Genomic DNA, 22,799 nt, shown 5'->3' with positions numbered 1-22,799 from the left:
TTGGCCAATCCTGTATCCATGCTAATATGTTATTCACAATCCCATGAGCTCTTATGTTGTATGACTGCTATATGGATGTGGAAGAATTGAAGAGGGTTCATGAAATGTTTACCGGGCAGTGGGTTTAGTCCTGCAGTTGTGGTATCAGTAAAGTGTAACCAACCTGGGCTTGCTTGCAATGGAAGAGAAACAGATGAAGAGTAATGTTTCACTATAAAATTCTGGCAGGTGTGATTGAAGATACACTTGTGTGGAAGAGCAAAACAGGAGTCCCTCAACAGAAGCTAATCAGCAAGAAATCAAATCCAGAATTCAGGAAACAAAAGTTACCAGAAAGCAGTGAGAATATGGAACTTGGAATCACATAACTTTAAAGAGGAGGAGAAAGAAACACGTGACAGAGAAGGGAACAGAATGTTTGTTGGCAATATTAGATAAGGAGTTTATCCAACATGAACTAAAGTGAATTGTGTAGTCTGTTTTGTGATTAATATTTTTTTCACTCATAACAGAACATGGCACTCAATGATTTACAAAAACCTTGGCTTTTCTGTCAAGTCAAAATATTAAGTATAATGTTTAAAAAAAAAATTGACTACCTGACAATAAATTGTCCATGTGGTGATGCTGATGTTGCCATCTCAGAAAGGGTAAAGAATGCTTGTTAATTATGGTTGATAGATTTGAAGGTGTGTAAATAAAGGGGATGTAGAGAGGAGAAAAAAACATTGCTTCAAGTTATAGAGTCATACATCATGGAAACAGGCCCTTCGGCCCAACTCGTCCACACCGACTGTGTTGCGCAGCGAGCTAGTCCCATCTGCCCGCGTTTGACCCAAACCTTTCCTATCCATGTACTTACCTAGACAGCTTTCAAATGTTGCTAATGTGCCCGCCTCAACCACTATTTCTGGCAGCTCATTCCAAATACGCACCACCCTTTGCATGAAGAAGCTGTCCCATGTCCCTCTTAAATCTCTTGCATCTGATCTTAGACCTGTGCCCTCTTGTTTTTAGTGCCATCTCCCTGGGAAAAAGACCAAATGCTTTCACCCTGTCTGTGCTCTCATGATCTTGTATACCTCTATCAGGTCACCCCTCAATCTCCTACGTTCCAGGGGATAAAGTCCTAGTCAACGCAACCTCTCCTTGTAACTCAGGCCCTCAAGTCTAGGCAACATCCTAGTAAATATTTTCTGCACTCTTTCTAGTTTAACAACATATTTCCTATAACAGGGTGACCAAAACGGGACACAATACTCCAAGGGCAGCCTCACCAATGTCTTATATAACTGCAACATAACTTCCCAACTCCTAAACTCAAGTGCCCTGACTGATGAAGGCCAGTGTGCCAAACGCTGCCTTCACCACCCTATCTTCCTGTGATGCCTTTTTCAGCAAACTATGCACTTGTACTCCTAGGTCTCTCTGCTTCGTAACACTCCTCAGGGCCCTACCATTCACTGTATAAGTTCTACCCAGGTTTGATCTCCTAAAATGCAATACCTCACATTTATCTGGATTGAAAGCCATTTGCCAATTCTCAGCCCACATACCTGGCTGATCAAGATAACCCTGTCATATTTCATAACCTTCTACACTATCTACAACACCACCTATTTTAGTATCATCCATAAACTTACTAAGCATGCCTTGTACATTCATATCCAAATGGTTTATATAAATTACCAACAACAGGTCCTAGCACCAACCCCTGCGGCACACCACTAGACACAGGCTTACAATCCGAGAAACGACCCTCGACCATAGCAGATCAGTTGGCATCTGTAGAGAGAAAAATTGAGTTAATGTTACAGTTGGATGATCTTGCATCAGCACTGGTCAGTTCAGATCAAACAGGAAAGATATTGTCTGAGGTTGTTGAATTCAATACTGATTCCTGAAGGATACATAGTGGCTAGACAGAAGACAAGGTTCTGTTCCTTGAGCTTGTGTTGGATTTTATTGGGACAGTGTAGAAGGCAGAGAGGTCAGAGTGTGAGTGGATGGAGAATTAAAGTAACAGCCAATTGGAAGCTTAGGTTCATCCTTGCAACAGAATTGAGGTGTTATTGCAAAGTGGTCATCTAATCTGTGTTATGTTTCTCGAATGTGGAGGAGACCACATCATGAGCAATACACTAAATTGGAAGAACTGCAAGTGAATTGCTGCTTCACATGACGGGACGTTTTGGGTTGCTGGATAGTGGAACACAGATAAAGACAAGGAGTCATTGCATCTCCAGTGATTGAATGGGAATATGTTCTGAGAAGGGGAGTGGTTGATGGAGATGAAAAAGGAGCTGGGGGTCACAGGGTGAACAGCCCCTTCAGAATGCTGAAAGGGAGGGGGATAAGAAGATCTGGCTGGTGGTGGAATTTCATATGAAAGTGTTTTGGGGGCGAAGTTGAACTGATTCCCGAAAACTGATGATAGTTCAGGCATCCAGTCAATTTATCAACAAGTAGGATGGAGCTATTGGCTTGCAGAATTCACTCATTTCCAATTAATTCTAATTTTGTCTGTCAGCAGATAGCACAGCATAAAACTTGATGGATACTGGAGGTGAAGACCAGTCATCTGATCTCAATGTTTAAAAGCAAGTTCACCTCTTTGGTGATTTATGACCTTATTTGGAATAATGACAATATTTCTGGGTGAAAGGAAGACTGTGAACCTGGAGTTGCTTGGTGGAAATACAATGGTGGACATTTGAAGCTCTTGACTCAAAGTCAGGGTGAGCATACCTTGGCTTCGGGGCCTTTAAAGGAATCTGACTGACCACTCTACCTTAAAATGATGCATCGGAGAGTGGTTTATGGCTGTTCCATCTGCAATACCCCAAATATTTTTAGGTCTTTTTGTGAATTTTGTAACAAAATCTTCAACTCTCAGCAGTATTGTTAACTCTGCAGATTAACAGTTAGAAAAAAAAATTCCTTCATGGATTAATTTGCTGATCAATAGAGGTACAATAAAATCAATAGCAGATACCAGTCTAAACATACTATATTTAAATGCACGTAGCATCAGGAATAAAGTAGATGACCTAGTGGCACAACTACAGGTTAATAAATATGACATCGTTGCAATCACTGAGTCGTGGCTTCATGATGGATGTGATTGGGAACTGAATGTCAAGGGGTATACAGTATATAGGAAGGATAGGAGGGTAGGCAGAGGGGGAGGTGTGGCCATGATGGTTAGTAGCGATATAAAATCAATAGAAAGGAAGGACATTGGGTCAGAGGAGGTGGAATCCTTATGGGTGGAGCTGAGAAATAGCAAGGGTAAAAGAACAATAATAGCAGTCATATATAGGCCCCCGAACAGCAGTCAGGAAGTGGACCATAAGTTGCAGATTGAGATAGAAAAAGCATGTCAGAGTGACAATGTGAAGATAATTATGGGGGATTTTAACATGAAGGTGGACTGGGAAATGCAGCAAGGCGGTAGTACTCAGGAGAGTGAGTTTGTGGAATGTCTAAGGGATGTTTTTCTGGAGCAACTTATTGAGGAGCCCACCAGGGGATCGGCTGTTTTGGATTGGGTGCTGTGTAGTGAACCCGAGGTGATTAGGGAACTAAAGGTAAAGGAACCACTGGGAACAAGTGATCACAATATGATTGAGTTTAGTTTCAAGTTTGAGAAGGAGAAGCTGATAACTGGTGTATCGATATTTCAGTGGAATAAGGGAAATTACAAAGGTATGAGAGATGAGTTGGCCCAAATTGATTGGAGGAGTAAGTTAGCTGGAGGGACGGCAGAGGAAAAATGGAAGAAATTTCTACAGGAAATAAGGACAATGCAGGACAGATATATTCCAAGAAAAAAGAAGGTTTTGAATGGAAAAAAGGCACAGATGTGGATAACGAGGGAGGTGAAGGATAAAATAAAAGCAAAAGGGGCGGCGTACAAAGTAGCAAAAATTAGTGGGAAAACAGAAGATTGGAACGATTTTAAAAATCTGCAGAGAGAAACTAAGAAGGTCATTAGGAAAGCAAAGATGAGTTACGAAAGGAAGCTGGCGGACAACATTCGGAAGGATTCTAAGAGTTTTTTTAAATACATAAGGAATAAAAGAGAGACACGGGTTGACATAGGACCAATTGATAACGGTGCAGGAGGTATTATAATGGATGATAGTGAGATGGCAAGGGAATTGAATGAATATTTTGCATCGGTCTTCACCGTGGAGGACATAAGCAATGTGCCCATTAGTCAGGAGTCTCACGAATTGGAGCTGAGTTCAATTGAGATTAATAGGGAGAAGGTGCTTGGAAAACTAAAGGGGCTTAAGGCTGATAAGTCTCCCGGACCGGATGAGGTGCATCCCCGGGTTCTGAAGGAGGTGGCTGTGGAGATAGCGGAGGCGTTGGCGATTATTTTTCAGGAATCGATAGATTCTGGCATGGTTCCGGAGGACTGGAGGGTAGCGAATGTAGTTCCGTTATATAAGAAAGGTGGGAGGCAGCACAAAGGCAATTACAGACCTATTAGTCTGACGTCAGTGGTGGGAAAATTATTGGAGTCTATCCTCAAGGAGGAGGTTACCGAATACCTAGAGGCGCAAGGCAAGATAGGACCTAGTCAACATGGTTTTGTGAAGGGGAGGTCCTGTCTGACCAACCTATTGGAGTTTTTTGAAGAAATCACAGGTAGGGTGGATAAGGGAGAGGCGGTAGATGTTGTGTATTTAGACTTTCAAAAGGCCTTTGATAAGGTGCCTCACAAGAGACTGATTAATAAGATGAGAGGTCATGGAATTATGGGCAGGGTAGCAAAATGGGTGGAGAATTGGCTGGTTGGCAGGAAGCAAAGGGTGGAAATAAAAGGATCTCGTTCTGGTTGGTTACCGGTTACTAGTGGTGTGCCGCAAGGGTCGGTGTTGGGGCCTCTCCTTTTTACCTTGTACATCAATGATTTGGATGATGGAATAAATGGTTGTGTGGCTAAGTTTGCGGATGACACCAAGATAAGTGGAGGAGTAGGGAGCATAGAGGAAATAGAAAGAATGCAGAGGGACCTAGACAGTTTAGGAGAATGGGCAAGAAAATGGCAGATGAGATTCAATGTTGAGAAATGTGCAGTTGTACACTTTGGAAGTAGAAATAAGCGGGTAGATTATTATCTAGAAGGAGAGAAGATTGATAGTGCGGTAGTACAAAGGGACTTGGGGGTACTTATACAAGATACCTTAAAAGTTAACCACCAGGTTGGATCGGTGGTTAAGAAAGCGAATGCTATGTTGGCATTCATCTCGAGAGGTATAGTGTATAAAAGTAAGGAAGTGTTGATGAGGCTCTACGGGGCGCTAGTGAGGCCTCATTTGGAATACTGTGCGCAGTTTTGGGCCCCGCATCTTAGGAAGGATGTGCTGACGTTGGAGAGGGTTCAGAGGAGATTTACGAGAATGATTCCAGGAATGAAAGGGCTTAAGTACGATGAGCGTTTGTCGGCTCTTGGACTGTACTCGCTGGAGTACAGAAGGATGAGAGGGGACCTCGTAGCGACATTTAAAATGTTGACAGGTAAGGATAGAGTAGATGTGGCTAGGCTGTTTCCCTTGGTGGGCGTGTCCAGGACCAGAGGGCACAATCTTAGAATTAGAGGGTACAGTTTCAAGACAGAGATGAGGAGAAGTTTCTTTACCCAGAGGGTGGTGAAATTGTGGAACTCCTTGCCACGCACAGCAGTGGAGGCCAGATCAGTGGGGGTGTTCAAGGAGGAGATAGACAGATATCTAAATAGTCAGGGTATCAAGGGATATGGGGATAAGGCTGGCAAATGGGATTAGAATAGTTTTTTTTTTCTCTCTCTTTTTTTCCCACCCCATTTCTTTTTCCCTTTTCCTTGGAGCAGACTCGATGGGCCGAATGGCCTGCTTCTGCTCCCTTATCTTGTGATCTTGTGATCTTGTGAATTTCCTTCACCTTGTTAAAGTTTGGAACTTTTCTTAAGGCCTCAGTGGGACTCCAGTTAACTGTCAGTGGTGTAAAGTGGGGATGTGGCCCAAGAAAGATACAAGAGGAAGCATTCCTGTGGGAGGCTGAGAGATCCCCAGGGGCACCCCTGAAGTCGAGCGTGCCCAGTTATACCACTAAGAATTGTGTTGGGTGGACAAGCGGCCTATGCATAAGTTTCCAACCTAGAACTTAAGAAGCCGTGACAAGACCATAGAATTGTATTCCTGCCTTTTCAGGAAAAAAAACATACTTTTCCCTTCTCTCACCTCAGCAATTTCAGTTCTTTTGCTTATTGACTCTGAGTCGATATTTTCACTTTTGATGCTTTGTACCACATTCATTCATGCAATCTAATACTTTGGTTGTGGGAAAAAAAGTCCACAAGATGTTCATTGAAAAGATGTGAGCAGGAAACACCAAAATTATGTAAGATAAATCTTGAAACATGTCTTGCCTCAGTTAAACGAGGTAGTGCCCACTCAAAATGAATAATATAGTGACATGTGGGAAATGCAGATGTAAATAATTTCTTCCGGGTTTCAAAGTGTTTTGTGGTCTCAAAACTTGCTTTTTATTCACAGTATAGCGAAGAGAGGACTGTCTCTGGGCGGATCGGATGGTGGGGTAAGTGACCCAATGGAATGGACTTTTAAATTTAAGTAGCAAGCTTCTTCTAAAAAAAATTCACACTGCTGGATGCTGAAAAGGTTTTCTTCTGTGACTAGCTGAAAGATAATTTTACTTTGATGCATCATTCAGGGTTCTTGTATGGTTCTAATCCTATAATCACATGATGGAAGTCTGGGCAGGGCATGCAAATAAGAAACTCACTGCTTTTTAGGGCGATAAGCTGGTTCTTTATCACATTGTTCTTTTTGTGAACACCCCCCACTGACTCACTATCCCTTTGCCCATTAGCAGATTTATCCAATTTACCCTTGACACAATCTGTCCCATTACTTTGAAGACTTATCCACATCTAGAATCTTAGTAGCTGTTTGATGTTTCTTCTTTTTGAACGTGACATTGAAGTTGATCTGAAGACTAGAATTAGCCAAGCCTCTAGTTAACGATCCATTTCAATGGATGGTTGTTCTGTGCCTCACATAAGCCCCGAGCTCCGTAATCCTCTCTCTTAGCCTCTCTCCCTTTCTGTCTATCCTTCCTCTTTCAAGATGCCCATCAAATCCTTAACTAGGTTTTTGATCATCTAAGGCCAGTTGCTGTAAATTTTGATTTGATAATACTTCTGCAGAGTCTCTCAGGAGTTCTACCACAGTAAAGGCATGAAATTAAGAAAGTCCCTTCAACTATTGTCTCAAAAGGATTGTTCCCACAGTTCCCTGACTACTGACATTCCCAAAGTATGTACCAGTTTATGAGGTGAGAGAAAGTAACTTATATTCAAATGAGGCTGTACATTGAAGGGAGTGGAGACTGCACTCCCTTACCTGGACAATTCAGTTAGGATGCCATTGTGATGCAGCTTGTAGAGCTGCTGCCTCACAATGCCAGTGACCTGGGTTCAATACTGACATCAGATTCTGGAGTTAGGAAATTACGGGTAGCAGATATTAACCGAAATGAGAACCAGTCTTCAGGAAATACCTGTTCACAATTTAACTTCAGCTTATACTTTAAGGCCGGCAAAACCAATCATTGGGTGTGGGACTTTCTGATTCTGTGCATAGGGGAAGACGATAGATGAACGTTCATGATAATCAGGATGAGATCAGGGAAGACATTAAATGGCCATCTCCTGTATTGACACACCGTTAAAGGCATATTCCTGCCACTTAATGCACAGTTCAGGATAGGTCTGTTTTGTCACTTAATATTCTGACTAGTTGTATATTCAGGGAGCCATCCCTCATTGTAACAAAGCAGGTACATTTTGGGTGTTTGGAGTTTGTGCTCAGAAGCTCTTGGACCTGCCACCGGTATTTGAATATTCAAAGAGGTTCTGCTAGTTCAGATGTGCTGCCATTGTAAATATGTAATTATGCAAAGTTACTTGTCTACACTCAAATATGTTAAAGTTTAGTAGGTGATTACAGCCATTGAAACTGTAGTTAATCGTTTATTGTTGTCTTTGTGTTTAAAAAGTATAAAACATTGTATAGAGAGGGGAGAACTAAATTCTCTCCAGAAGATCTGCAGTGTTGAATAAAGACCTTTTATATCTCCCAGCTACAACCTCTGTGTAGTTCAGTTCAGCAGTCACAACACTGCCTATATGCAGTTTGCGTGTTCTCTCTGTGGCCACATGGGTTTCCTCCAGTGATGCGTAGGTTGGAAAATTAATTAACCACTATAAATTATCCCCAGTGTGTAAGGAATGAGGGAAGAATAAAAATGCTGCAGTATAGGATTAGTGTAGGCAGCAGGGCCTGTTTCCGTGCTGTATGGCTCCAGGTGCACTGTCAGCTATTGGGTCCCTACACACGAGAACCTCTCCGTACCCCCTCAACCCAGTCCATTTAAACTGAGGCTTGGTCCAGTGGATAAAGTGAATTATTCCAATCTGTTTTCAATTTTCTTCATCACTCACTCATGATTGACAATGCAGAAAGAAATAAACATGAAATTAGTTCCATAATCTGTTATTTTATTTCTTCATGGGATGTGGACATCACTGGCATCCTGAACTACCCCTGAACCAAAAAAGGTTGTTCAGAGTCAGCCAAGTTGGTGGGTCTGGAGTCGCACATATCCAGACTGGGGAGGGGGTGGGGAGGGGAGGGGGTTGCAGGTTTCATCACTGAAGGACATTAGTGAACCAGATGGGTTTTTACAATGTCTGGTAGTTTTATGATCACAATACCTTCTTATTACAGAACTAATTAATTACTTAGATTTAAATTTCCCAGCTGCTGTGGTGGAATTCCGACTCCTGGATAAGTCATCTTTATAACAGAACAACTTGTACCTTGAGCTTGAGATGTTATATTTTCTGGAAAGTATTTGTCTAGGATTCTGGTATTAAAAATGTCATCAGTAATCAACACATTAAATTATTTGCCAGAATATTACTGTAATCTTCTACAGGCAGATCAGATACATTAAAAAAAACTAGTACATCACAGGCAGAATCAATCTTTGATTATTCTGCTGGTTTCTAATTTTTATATCTCAATATATTTAATCATTTGCCTTGACTGCTTTTTTTAACTTGCCTTCACTGGCTTTAAATTATGGGAGAATAGGACATAGATGCTTGTAAATTTAGATCCAACAAGTAAAAGGGCTGACCTTGGAGATTGTTGTCATGTTCATATCCTTGGCTAACTTGCTCATAAAACTCCACTCAAATAGCTTGGGGTTGGGAGTTATTTTGTTGCTTTACAGCCATTTTCCTGCCACTTCCAGTTTTCTGATCTTAATTTTATTCAGGGCATCAGAAAATATTAAGGCTGTCACACATGATAAGTGATCAAATTAAATTAGATATCCATTGCTCTGTCTAATTTACTATTGCAACATGGCTCTGCAGCTCATTCGGCCTGGAAATCTGAAAATATTTCTTTCTTTCATTAATGATGTAACATATCAGGAAATGTGTCTATCAATCTTTTCTTAGTTGCCAGTTGTAAATTCCAACTGTTTTTATTGTTTGGGTTTTATTACATATCAGATTGGTTTTCTCTCACGTTTACATCAAATAACCCTCCTTAATGTCTTGAAGATGAGGTCATTTTAATTGTCAAAGATTAATAGTATAATTAAACATTTAATTACTTGAAGATGCACTTGATTTATGTCCCTTAGTTCAATCAGTTTTGTATTCCTGCAATCATGCTAAATTAATTCTTCTCTTTCCATCCCCTTCTAATCCATAGCTTTTCTTTTGGCCATGGTGGTAGAATGCCAAGATTTCATCACAGATTCAGCGACTGATGCATTTGTAGGATGTTGAAAGGACTACTTGTAGCATTCACTTAATTGGTTATGAAACAGACTGGACGGTAATGGGGAAATACAATTCATGAAAGGGTTATATTCCTAGAAAACATATCATTTAGCAAAATTTTGCAAATAGAAAAGACTTGGTGAATGCAGTTTGGTATAGTGGAAAATAGTTTCATTGCTCAACAATACATATAATGGTGTTATAATGAAAATAGTAAATAAAAGTCTGGACATTAAAGAATTTCTGTAACAGTATTTAAGTACTGTAGTTGGATTGAATTTCACAATGCTCTGCAAAATTTTCTGACAAAGCTGAATATTTATGTAATTAAGTTATCATACCTAATTGATTGTTGAAGCTCTGTCTTTCCATTGCTTTATGGGATTTAAACCATAACTTGTAACTAATTTTTAAATAGCTCCATGAGATAGTGCAGTTTCGTGAAGACCTCTGGTTCCATTCTTTGGAATCAAACCAACTAAATCATACTGCCAAATATTATGTGATCAGCTCAGATGTGACCATCTGTTCGTCCTGCAATTTTGTGCCTTCACTGCTAGGTTTGAACAAACAGTGGCTTCGATGTACATTATTATGCAAAGTAACCTATTCTAGAACCAGTGCAGCACTAATTTCTCAAAACAGGCCATTATTTTTATGTGCTTGAGTGAAGATGAAGAAATTGAACTTTGGACTTGGTGGATTTGTGCTAAGAGTTTTGTAACTCTATTTTAGCTTTTCTTCAAAAGGCAGTATACTGCTGAATTATTCGCAACCTGTATGCTGTGTATTTTTTTAAAGTAAATAGATGCACATGTCAATGTTTCAGATTATTGGGGAAACTTAATCCAAAAGTCATGTTTAAGTGCTGTTGTATTGTGCAATCAAATTTCCCCATGGATTGATTAGTCTGCTGTTTCATAACTCTTTCACCAGGTTGTTGCCTGGAATGGACCGTTTTAGTTATGAGGAGAGACTGGAGGGATAGGTCTGTTTTCCCTGGAGCGGAGGAGGTTAAAAGGGGATATGATGGGGGTATATAAATTATAATGTGTATAGCTAGGGTAGACTGCAGGACTATTTTCCCCTTATCAGAGGTAAATAAAACTAGAGGACATAGATTTAGGGTAAGGGGTAGAGATTTGTAGAGAGGATCTAAGGGGGCATTTTTCACTGAGAGTGGTGAGTACCTGGAATGCACTGCCAGAGAGAGTGGTGAAAGCAGAATTGTTAACAGCATTAAATAGGTATCAAGATGAGCCCTTGAATCGCCTCGGCATTGAAGGCTATGGGCCAAATGCTGGAAGACAGGTTTAATACAGATGGGTGTCTGCTGGATACGGTGGGCCGAGTAGCCTGTTTCCATGCTGTATCACTAAGTGACTCTGTGACTTTATGACTAATTAAGTGAAAACCTCACGTAGTCATCGCTGAAAAATATCCTGTGAAAGATTGAACGAGTGCTTCAATGGCTGAATATGTGATGACCAACACCTTCAAAAGAAATTCTCCTATATTAAGAGAAGTAAATGGAAAGAAAACTCATTTACATTAACTTCTAGTTCAGTATGATTGTATGTTTATTAAACAAAATGAATTGAGCTATGGAAAAGGCAATTCTTAATTGCCAATTTATTTGATAAGCACAAGGATATAAGAAATAAAACAAGAGTAGGCATTTGGCCCCTCATGCCTTCTTCACCATTCAGCATTATGGCTGATCTTTTACCTCACCACCTCTTTCCTGCACTAACCCCATATTCCCTGTTTACCCTAATTTCTAAAATTCTGTTGATGTCTAAATCGAATATACCCAGCAATGAGCCCCACAGCCACCTAGGAATTGAATTCTGCCATGCTATTTATTAAACATGTCTAAGTGAAGTAATTTCTTCCCATCTCTGTCCCGAATGACTGACCCCTTTATGTTGAGACTAAGAACCCTGATTCTAGCTACCCCAACCAGTGGGAACATAAAGTCCACATCTATACTATAAAGCCCCATAAGAATTTTGTACACTTCACTAAGATCACTCATCATTCTTCCAAACTCAACAAAGTATAGGCCCCATCTGGTAATTTCTCCTTCTCTGACAAACCCACCATCCCAGGAATCAATCTGATGAAACCTTGATACATCCCATCTACATGTATATTCTTCAATAGGTAGGGAGAAAAAAACAGTACACGATATGCCAGATGCAGTCTCGTCAGGGTCCTATGTAATTTGAATTAAATGTTCCTCCTTGAGTACTCGAATTCTCTTGCAATAAAGGTCAACCTACTGTTTCCCTTCCTAATTGCTTGCTGTACCTGTATGTTTGCTTCCAGTGATTTGTGTGTAAGGACACCCAGGTCCCTCTGAATACCAACACCTTTAAGTCTCATTTAAAAAAATATGCTTGTTTTTCTATGTTGTTCTACCATATTGGATGAAATTAACTTCCTTGGTATTGACTGGACTATCCAGAGTGTTAAGGGCCTGGATGGGATGGAATTTGTGAAATGTGTCCAGGAAAATTTCCCGAGTCAATATATGGAGGGCTGGACTCGGGAGGGTTCAATACTGAACCTTCTCTTCGGGAACAAGGCACGGCAGGTAACTGAAGTGGCAGTTAGGGAGCACTTTGGCTATTGTATTAGTTTTATGATAGTGATAGAAAAGGATAGGGCAGGTCCACAGGTTAGCATCCTAAACTGGAGCAGGGCTAATTTTGGGGGAATTAGGCAGGATCTAGCAGAGGTCAATTGGGTGAGCCTGTTAGAAGGGGAAGGAACGAAGAGCAAGTGGGGGGCTTTTAAGAGTGATATCCAGAGCCCAGGAGCAGCATGTTCCTGTTTAGGGTGAAGGGTAAACCTGGCAAGTTTAGGGAGCCTTGGCTGACGAGGGGTCTTGAGACTCTGGTCAAGAAAAAGAAGGAAGTATACATTGACTTTTGGAGATTGGGGATGAGTGAATCCTTTGATGATTAAGAATACTCTTAAGAAGGAAATCAGGAGAGAAAAGAGAAGGTATGAGATGGATCTGGCAGGTAAGATTAAGTGGGTCAAGAGGTTCTCTAGCTATATTAAGAATAAAAAGGTGGTTAGAGCGAGAGTAGGTTAGAGCAGGGCTGCCTATGTCATGGGCTGCAAGGGATGGGTGAGATTTCCAATGAATATTTCTCCCCTGTGTTTATGGAGGAGAAAATCATGTTTGCTCAAGAGGTAAGAGAAATAAATGGAGATATTTTGGAGAACATCCATATTACCAGGGAGGAGATATTTGCAGCCTTACAACACATTAAAGTGGATAAATCCCCAGGGCCTGACCAAGTGTATCCTTGGACTTTGTTGGAGGCTGGAGAAGAAATTGCAGAGGCCCTTGCGGAGATATTTGCTTCATCGTTAGCCACTGGTGAAGCTCCCAAAGACTGGAAGGTGGCTAATGTTGTTCAGTTGTTTAAGAAGGGTAGCAAGGACAAGCCACGGAACTATAGGCCAGTCGGCCTGATGTCAGTCGTGGGGAAGTTACTGGAGGGAATTCTGAGGAACAGGATCTACCAGCATTTGGATAGACAGAGTCTGATTGGAAGGAGTCAGCATGGCTTTGTGCGTGGAAAGTCGTGGTTGACGAACCTTTTAGAGTTTTTTTGAAGAGGTAACCAAGAAGGTGGATGAGGGTAGGGTAATGGATGTCATCTATTTGGACTTCAGCAAGGTCTTTGACAAGGTCCCGCATGGTAGGCTGGTCTGGAAGGTTAGGTCCCATGGAATCCAGGGAGAGCTAGTTAGGTGGATTCAAAATTGGCTCAGGGGTAGGAAGCAGAGGGTGGTGGTCGAAAGTTGTTTCTCAGAATGGAGACCGGTGACTAGTGGTGTGTCGCAGGGGTTGGTGTTGGGACCCTTGTTATTTGTTATTTAAATAAATGATTTGGATGCAAATGCACGAGGCTTGATCAGTGAGTTTGTGGATGATGTGAAATTAGGAGGTGTTGTCGATAGTGAAGAAGGTTATCGTAGATTACAGGGGGATCTTGATCAGTTAGGGAAGTGGGCCGAGGAATGGCAAATGGATTTCAATACAGATAAGTGTGAGGTGGTGCATTTTGGAAAGTCAGTAAGACTTATACTATGAATGATAGGGTACTAGGGAGTATAACGGAACACAGGGACCTCAGAGTATAAGTGTATAGTTTGTTGAAAGCAGTGTCACAGGTAGACAGGGTGGTGAAAAAGGCATTTCAGATACTGACCTTCATCAGTCAGAGCATTGAGCATAGGAGTTGGGACATCATGTTGCAGTTGTATAATTCGTTGGTGAGGCCACCCTTGGAGTACTGTGTACAGTTTTGGTCACCCTGTTATAGGAAAGACGTGGTTAAACTGGAAAGAGTGCAGAGAAGATTCATGAGAGTGTTGCCAGGACTGGAGGGCCTGAGTTACAGGGAGAGAGTGTCCAGGCTTGGTCTTGGAGCGTAGGAGAATGAGGGGTGACATAGAGGTTTATAAAATCATGAGGGGCATAGATAAGGTGAATGTTTGCAGCCTTTTTCCCCAGGGTAGGGGAGTTCAAAACTAGGGGGCACACATTTAGGGTGAGGGGGGAAAGATTTAAAAGGGACTTATGCAACATTTTCACGCAGAGGGTGGTGGGTATATAGAACAAGCTGCCAGAGGAAGTGGTTGAGGCAGGTACAATAGTATCATTTAAGAAGCAACTGGATAGGTACATGGAGGGGCAGAGATTAGAGGGATATGGGCCAAACACAGAAAATTGGGACTAGCTGGGTGGGCACCATGGCCGGCATAGAATCGTTGGGCTGAAGTGCCTGTATCTGTGCTGTATTGCTCTATGACTCTATGACCTTACAGTTTTCCACATTATTTTCCATCTGCCATGTCTTTGTTCATTTATTTAACTTGCCTTTATCTCCTTGAAGCCTCTCTACATCCTGGTCACAGCACACACTGTCACCTAGCTTTGTATCATCAGCAAACTTGGAGATATTAAACTTGATCCCTTCTTCCAAACAAGTGGGCCACCAGTGCCAATCACTGAGGCACCCTACTAATCACAATCTCCCAACCGAAAATTACCCATTTTTACCCATTCTCTGTTTTCTGTCCATTAACCAATTCTCTATCCATGAGAGTATATTACCCTCAGTCCCATGGGCTCAAAATTTGTAACCTGTTGGACTGAATAGTTTAGCTTGGTTTGCCTGAATTGCTGATGCAGTCCTTGGAAAATGAAGCTTGACATTTTACCAGAGGCACATGTCAACATTATGTAAACACTTTAAAAAAGTTTTTTAGCTGTAACTTGTTTTCATAAGGCAAGAGTACAATGCTGTGCATTTACAAGAAAATACAAATGGATAGTAGTTATTTCTCCTTTGCTTAAATATCTTTGAGTGACACCTTCTTGAAAGTCTTCTGCAAGTCCAAGTACACCACATCCACTGGATTGCTCTTATTTATGCTGCTAGTGCACCATCTAAAAATTCCAACAGATTTTTCAAACATGATTTCCCTGTCATAATTCTGTGTTGACTCTGCCCAATCCCATTATCATTTTCTCAGTGCCCTTTCATCGCATCTTAATAATAGATTCCAACGTTTTCCCTGCATTTCATAGTTTTTGTGTAAACTAAAGGCTCCTGTATATTCACTACACCAGATCTCCCATTAGCCTAACTTAACACATTTGTTAATTTGGGTTGGTTATTCTTCTAGTGTATTTCTTTATTAAGATATCTTTATTAGTCACATGTACATCAAAACACAGTGAAATGCACCTTTTGCATAGAGTGTTCTGGGGGCAGCCCGCAAGTGTCGCCACGCTTCCACCGCCAACGTACCATACCCACAACTTCCTAACTTGTATGTCTTTGGAATGTGGGAGGAAACCGGAGCACCCGGAGGAAACCCACACAAACACGGGGAGAACGTACAAACTCCTTACAGACAGTGGCTGGAATTGAACCCGGGTTGCTGGCGCTGTAATAGTGTTATGCTAACTGCTGCACTACTGTGCTTGCCTTATTTGCTGAACTAATGCTGGTTCACTTAACCTGATTGTTTTGGTGTTTGATTATTAATCAAATTAAAACTTGTTCTTACGTAGTGACAATAATTAGCATTAAAGATTTTCAGTACTACCTTGCAGAAGCTGCTGAATTCAGACATTATTCAGGCTTTAAGAAAATGATTTGGGTGAAAACATCTCGTGTTTAACTTCATAATGCTTTATAATTCTGTGGAATACAAGGCAATTGCTTTCTGCAAAGGATATTTTAAAGTGTTAGGTAAATAATAAATGTACTACCATTGTAAATAAGTAAATATTTGGCAAGTTGTAATGAAAACATTATAGTTAATGTTTTGACAAATGAAGAACATGAGTCCCAAAAGTTATCCAAGATCAGTTATTCCAACAAGAGAAATAACTACCATTCTTCTGCATTTAATTGTGAACTCCCATCATTGTTCTTGACTTCATGAACACAAGTTACAGTTGACAAAGTTTTTAAAAGTGTTTATAAAATGTTGAGACATGCCTCTGGTAAAATGTCAAGCTTAATATCTCACATGATGCATCAGCAGTCAGGCAAAGCAAGCAAGAATGTTTAGTTCTACAGGCTACCAATTTTACTGTGCAGCTTGAAATTCATCTGAGGCATTCATAACCAACCTTTCAAAATAATTGCTCTCAATCCATTTTTTAACTCGTACTCTGCTGTGAAAATTGAAGTGTTGGAACTCATGCCACAAGTGTGAAATAAATGGATGAAGTTGGATTAGGTGGATATCTCACAAAAGTGAAGAGTGAAATTGGGTAGGTTTTATGATGGGTGATTAGTTTTGTCTCTTGCTTTCCTGTGGGCCTTGATTCTTGCCATTAGCAGCTGTAATACATTGGACTTCATTCCATTCAACAGCAACAACAATGTTCAGATAGCATCCTAAATGTAGAAATATGTCCCAAGTAATTTTGCAAAAATATAACCATTCAGGAATTCTATGGCAGCAGCTAATTCCACACCAGCAAAGGGTCAGAAGCTGTCATGAGATGAAGTAGTCCTTTGTTTTTTTGTGAGTATTGGTGTTGAGTGGTATTTGTGTCAGCCCCAAGAAGGACAAATTAATTCCTAATAGTCCGGTGGAGTGGATTGAAGACCCCTCCCAATTTCAGTGGCATTGGAATCATTTTCTTTAATCTGAAAAGTAAGAAGTTTGTTAACCTGTCTAATGCTAAAATTCCCTTTCCAAATCAGTGAGTTTCAGGCTTGAGTAAACATGATTTATGAAGAGGATGGTGGGTGGGAGTTGGAACGCTTAATTTTTAAGAATACTTTTGAGGAACATGGGAAGAATGTCTGTTCCTTTGGGGGAAAATGGTGAAAGAGAAGTGCAATATACCAATAAATAAAGCACAAACATAAACTGTCAGCCATAACATCAAAGGAAATTAAATTAAGCAAAGTAAAAATGCATGCTCTGTGAAAGGACCTGAAGCATCAACTCTCACTGTGGATACTGCCTTATTTGCGAAGTGCTTCCAGCAACTTTTGTTCATGGGTTGGGACCCATACTTAGTTGAGGACAGTCAAAATACCCTGGAGGGGAAGGTAGGGGTGCAGAGGATCAAAGCTGAGATATACAGGCATTCCAGCCTGCACAACATTATTGGTTTTGTTTTTCTTTCCTCTGGTGTGGCTTAGTGGGCGAGTCGAGAATGAGGGGCCTAGTCTCACAATAAGGGATCAGCAATTAAAGGCTTCAGATGAGGAGGAATTTCTCTCTTGTGAATCTTTGGAATTCTCTATCTGGGGAACTGAGGCATTGAATATTCAGAGCTGAGAAAGATTTTTGAACGACAGTATGAGGGAATCAAGGGCTGTGGGAATCAGCTGGAAAGTGAAGTTTCTGTGATCATTCTGAATGTGAAGCAGGTTCAAAGTTTACTACTGCTTCAATTTTTTATGTCCTTATGTTGAGAACCAAAGAGATCAAAAAAGCTTTTTTTTGGTAGATGGTCAGCTGTGCCTCAAATTAAACCTGAAATCTAAGATGTTTGTGATGCGTTATTGGGATAGAGCATTCTGCTTTATATGATCTCTCCAGTGACCTGTTCTACTTGTGGTTTTCTCGATAGCTAATCTCTAGTCTTCAATCTGCAGAGGTGCTGATGTTTCAACTGCACAGTCCTGGAACCTTTGTGGTGAAAGGCAGATCATTTTGATTTGCAAAGAAATTGGTTATTATCGCATCATTGCCACTTCATTCACACACAGAATTAAGAATGATGTAGGATACCAGCTTATCATCATGTATTTGAAGTTCAAATTGACACGTTAAAACCCTTGTCCTGTGCGCTGGTTCTCAGCTACCTTGGGTGATTTCCAGATACACTGGTTGCTTAGAATCATTTTAATTGCCATTTTTAAACTTTTATCTGACAGCAGAAGGGAAGCTGTGGAACTTGTATCCATTATTTCACTAAATAAGAACAGAAACTGCTGAAAATACTCACCAGGTTCTGCATCATTGGTGGAGCATTGGTGCGAGTCCTTCTCCGTGTGAAATGCTAATTATTACATTCTCTCCAGACCTGCTGAGTACTTATAGCAGTTTCTGTCCATATTCTTGAATTTAGTACCTCCTCCTTTTGGCTTACTGTTTATAGTAATAAAACCATTTGAATCTAACATGGAGCCCTAATTTCATTTGCATAATTTTATCTGGAAGAATTAAATAATTGACTTTTTTCTGTTTTCTGTTTAAGATGAGCAACTTTCTCTAAGTTTACTATTTTCGTACGGTTATTTAAAATATTCAGCAATTAGATGATCAGAGCTTTACGGACTGCAAAATATTTTTCTCTAAGTATCATGAAAATGACGGAGTTTTATAGAGGGTCAAGCGTTGTACTGCATGTGGGAATCATTACGTTGCTCCCTCTATTCCTAGGCCTCCATTCTTGACCTGCATTCTGGAGCTCTGTCAATGGGGAAACAGTTCGTCAATATCTATAGGTAAGATCTGGGCTTTACATTGTTTTCACCAGTTCTTCGTCAGGTCTTCATGGCACAGGATCATACAAACTGAAGAACACCTCACAGAGGAGCCTTATCACATTGTCACCCCATCTATTTGCAGCAGGTTTAATTGGCTAGTGACCTGGACTGCAAATCCATGCTTTTTATTTCCTCTCTCCACCTTTTGGAGCATTTTTTAAATTCCAAAATAAACTTTATTCATCATAAAAAAAACAATCTATATACAACAATAAAACAGTGTAAACCTTTACATTCATTTACGGATCCATCATTAGAGTTACCTTTTTATATAAAAAAAACACAGCACTGATGCCACTTGTGTGGCTCCCTGGGGACTACCCAATCCTGTAATTTACAATATTTAAGGGGCTTTCTCGTCTGACCCCACCCCTCCCTCTGCAGTGGCAGAAGAATCCAAAACTGTAGTCCTTCCCCACCGAGCCCTTGCATTGGCTGCACCCAGCTTCAGTGCGTCCCTCAGCACGTACTCCTGCAGCCTGGAATATGCCAGTCGGCAGCGTTCCCCTACGGACATATTATATGTAAAGTGATTCTGTCCTTTATTATGTTTACATGCCATATTGACTCATTCGTAGGCCTCCCTAAAATTCAGCCACACTAAAGTAAAAGTATTAAGCCAGACAAGCTTAATCATCAGTGTATAGTTCAAGGTGTCGATCAATGATTTGAACCTGGGCATTGCTATTTTGGACCTCCATGCTCTAGCTTATGTCCCTTCTTGACCATGCACAATTGAACATGTGTTAAACAGCATGAAGGATTCATGTTTTTATCATATTTCCTCACAACTTAGAAGGAGTCACTTGGCCCATCGGGACAACGTCAGCTCTCAAAGCATTCACATCAATTCCAATTCCCCAGTTATTTCCCTGTAATCTATTTCTTCACACAAACCCATCGATTGCCCCTCCCCCACCAATTCTCCCACGAGCCACCTACACCAGAGGTAATTTCAATAGTTAATTAATCTCGCAATCAGTGTGCTTTTGGGATGGGGGTGAAAACTAAAGCATCAGGGGGAAAATCAATCGGTCGCCAGGAGAATGTGCAAACTCCATACAGACAGCACCAGAGGTCAGGATTTAACCCAGGTTGCTGGAGCTGTAAGATGCTGCATTCATGCTATTTAAGGGGATCATAAACTACTAATAGGTGAGTTATTTCTTCTAACTGTTGCAATTTTGTACATTTTGGATGCTTTTTCGTACTTGTTTAAAGTTTCAATAGCCTTCAGGCACTGGTTTGGCTGCACCTGGTGATCTTGAAGCTTGGGCACAAGCCAGTTGCTTTGGCTCCAAGATCACCTAGCAGCGCTATTTCTGAGTATGGAGCATCACAGAAAGAATGAGCAGGTCAACTTGCTGGAGGAAGAGTATGGTGACACATCTGCCTGCCCTCCAGTAAGTTGATTGCCTGGAATTGCTCAATGTAGTTTCTACTGAATTTTATTTTTATTACTGGTGAATATGTCAGTAGTGGTGACTTTAGGATGTCAAATATTAAATTTAGCCTTTAAAACATAGGTATTTTGCAGGTGGCATTACGCTAATGTTGTGTCCCTAACAACCTGCTGGTATCTCTCAATCAGCCAGATTAAGCATTGCTATGCAGTACATTTTCTGCCATTATTATCTTAGCCTGATATCCAATCTCATGTGAAACTGGATTTTTCTGATCGTGATGCTACTTACATGATTATCCTTTGGAGATGGGCCAAGGCTCAAACTGCATCATACGTCCTGGAATTACTCAGAAATGTTTCTACTTATGCAATCCCCAGATAAAGAGCTTCAAATTTCTACATGAATTGAAACAGCATAGAGTGCACAGGTTGGAATAATTTTAAATGGGGATTAAACTGAGAACATTACATATTGTTAATTTAAAATTACATTTATAGGTACTTTGGTGAGCAAGTAAAAGATTTATTTGATGAAGAAGACTTCGCATTATACAGGTACTCTATAATGTATTCTGATAATTTATTAATGTAAGAATAGCTACATACACGGTTGACTGTCACTGAACCTTTAAAGATCTGTTTCTTCTCTGCTTCGCCCATTCCCCTACTGCCTCTCACTGGGATCTCAAACTGTTTGTGGTGTTGTGTACATCTCTGGGTCTATTGTTCCCTCCAAGTCCTAAGGAGGATTATAAGGTCTATTTATTTTTTCTGCAGTACAAAACATTAGTGATGCTTCTAATAGCCAAAACTTCAGATTTTCAATGGATATTCAAGCCGATCTGAGCCTTTATTGATTGTTTGCCACTTCCAAATCTTTGAAACTGAAAAGCTGAATATTTTAAATATTGATCTATCACTCCTGTCAAATGGCACAAGGCACAATGTAGTGACATCTGATTGGCAGTCTCGGGTCCATCTATCATCCTGAGATTGCCACATTTATTTTCTGGCTTTGTTTTATCAATGCCATTGTGGTCAGTGTTGCTTTGTATTTTACTCTATTGTAAGATATACTATCCTACTTATTTGTTCTTGTTTCTGCATCAACATTCTGTTCAAATCAATATTATTGCGCAGATTCCTATTCCAGTTTATTCCCAGACACCAAAAAGTGAAACACTTTCCTTTTTACAGTAACTGTTGAAATCTCAAGCTTGGCACCACTGCATCTTTTTTCCCCACTCTTTTCAAATTCTGCAACCCCTTCTGTGAGGCATTCACTGAACTAATGCTTTCATGAAATCTATGTTTGAATTGTCAGATCAATGATGCCACGAAGGATATGTTTGCAGATTCCTGTTTTGTAATGACAAGAGACTGCATCATAATCAGATGTTCATTAAAACCATTTTTTTAATGTTATTATCAATCTAATAAAAATAACATCCAGACAGAAATGTATTAAATATATTAAGAAAACCACACCAGTGATAAATTTTTGGAATTTAAGTGTTATTTAATAATGATTATACTGGGGCAGGAGGTGGTGTTGGTGGTGAAATGGGGGGAGCAGGATCACCGGTTCCTCTAGTAATATGTTGAAGTTAGAAAGAAACACACACATGTTCACCCAATAACAATAAGGCTTCCCTGTGCATATCCCAGATACTCTGCAGTGCCGGCTTTGAAGTGTTGATAAAGCTCCTGATGTTGCTTTCCCCTGAGGAATATTGTTAGGTCTTCGTCTGATATGTAATTAAATAAGGTACTGAAAAATGTGTGTAGAATTATGTCAGAGATCCACCACCTTCCAGGCTACCAGAAGCCAATTGTTTGGTGGTTTTTGAAAATGCCTGATTGTGCAACTTGGTAACTGCAGGTGCAATGCTGTTGACCAGAATTAATGTGAGCTCCCAATTTTGGATTCAAAGTTATTACGTGCAATTTGTTATTCAAGGGTTGAAAATACTCTGCCAAATATCTTGTATTGTACCATGGAAAGGCAACATATATAGAGTTTTCTCTTACTTGGATTTTTTTTTGGAGCAAGGAGCTCTTTCTGTCTCTGGTTACTCTACATTGTAGATTATACAAAGGGCTAGGGATGGTTTATTTTTGATACACCCTTCCCATTGTAAAAATATTGAGGCACCACTGTGAAAAGGAAGGATGGTGTGGAACATAATTATTGAAAATAAAGAATATTGGTGTTTTAAAAAGTGCTTTACTGAACTCAAATGCACAGCCACCGTGGATGTCGCATAGAGTGGTACAATAAAGGGATTGGCCAAATCAACTGAAGGAAACATCATAAGATTTTTTTAAAGAGTAATCTTATTAAAATAGAAATAAAACACATTCTTGAATTCTGTGAGATCTTTGATCAGTATATCTCAACCTGAATCTGTCACCTGTTAAAAAAGTGTGAATGAGGTTCTGCTTTTCTCTGGAG

General features: G+C 40.3%; 1 protein-coding gene across 3 annotated transcripts in view; it reads left to right on the top strand.

Annotated features, from left to right (window-relative positions):
- The window catches only part of uts2r2 (urotensin-2 receptor 2), a 116,925-nt gene that overhangs the window by 36,485 nt on the left and 57,641 nt on the right, over positions 1-22,799 (top strand). For all 3 annotated transcript variants that reach the window (XM_052032745.1, XM_052032744.1, XM_052032743.1), the window contains exons 4-6: positions 6,549-6,591; positions 18,833-18,897; positions 20,843-20,899. In XM_052032745.1, coding sequence (XP_051888705.1) covers positions 6,549-6,591; positions 18,833-18,897; positions 20,843-20,899 — 165 coding nt within the window. The remainder of the gene's footprint in view (positions 1-6,548; positions 6,592-18,832; positions 18,898-20,842; positions 20,900-22,799) is intronic.

This window comes from Pristis pectinata, chromosome 18 (genome assembly GCF_009764475.1).
Source record: "Pristis pectinata isolate sPriPec2 chromosome 18, sPriPec2.1.pri, whole genome shotgun sequence".
In the NCBI taxonomy this organism is placed as follows: Eukaryota; Metazoa; Chordata; class Chondrichthyes; order Rhinopristiformes; family Pristidae; genus Pristis; species Pristis pectinata.
This window is presented reverse-complemented; position numbering and strand designations above follow the sequence as displayed.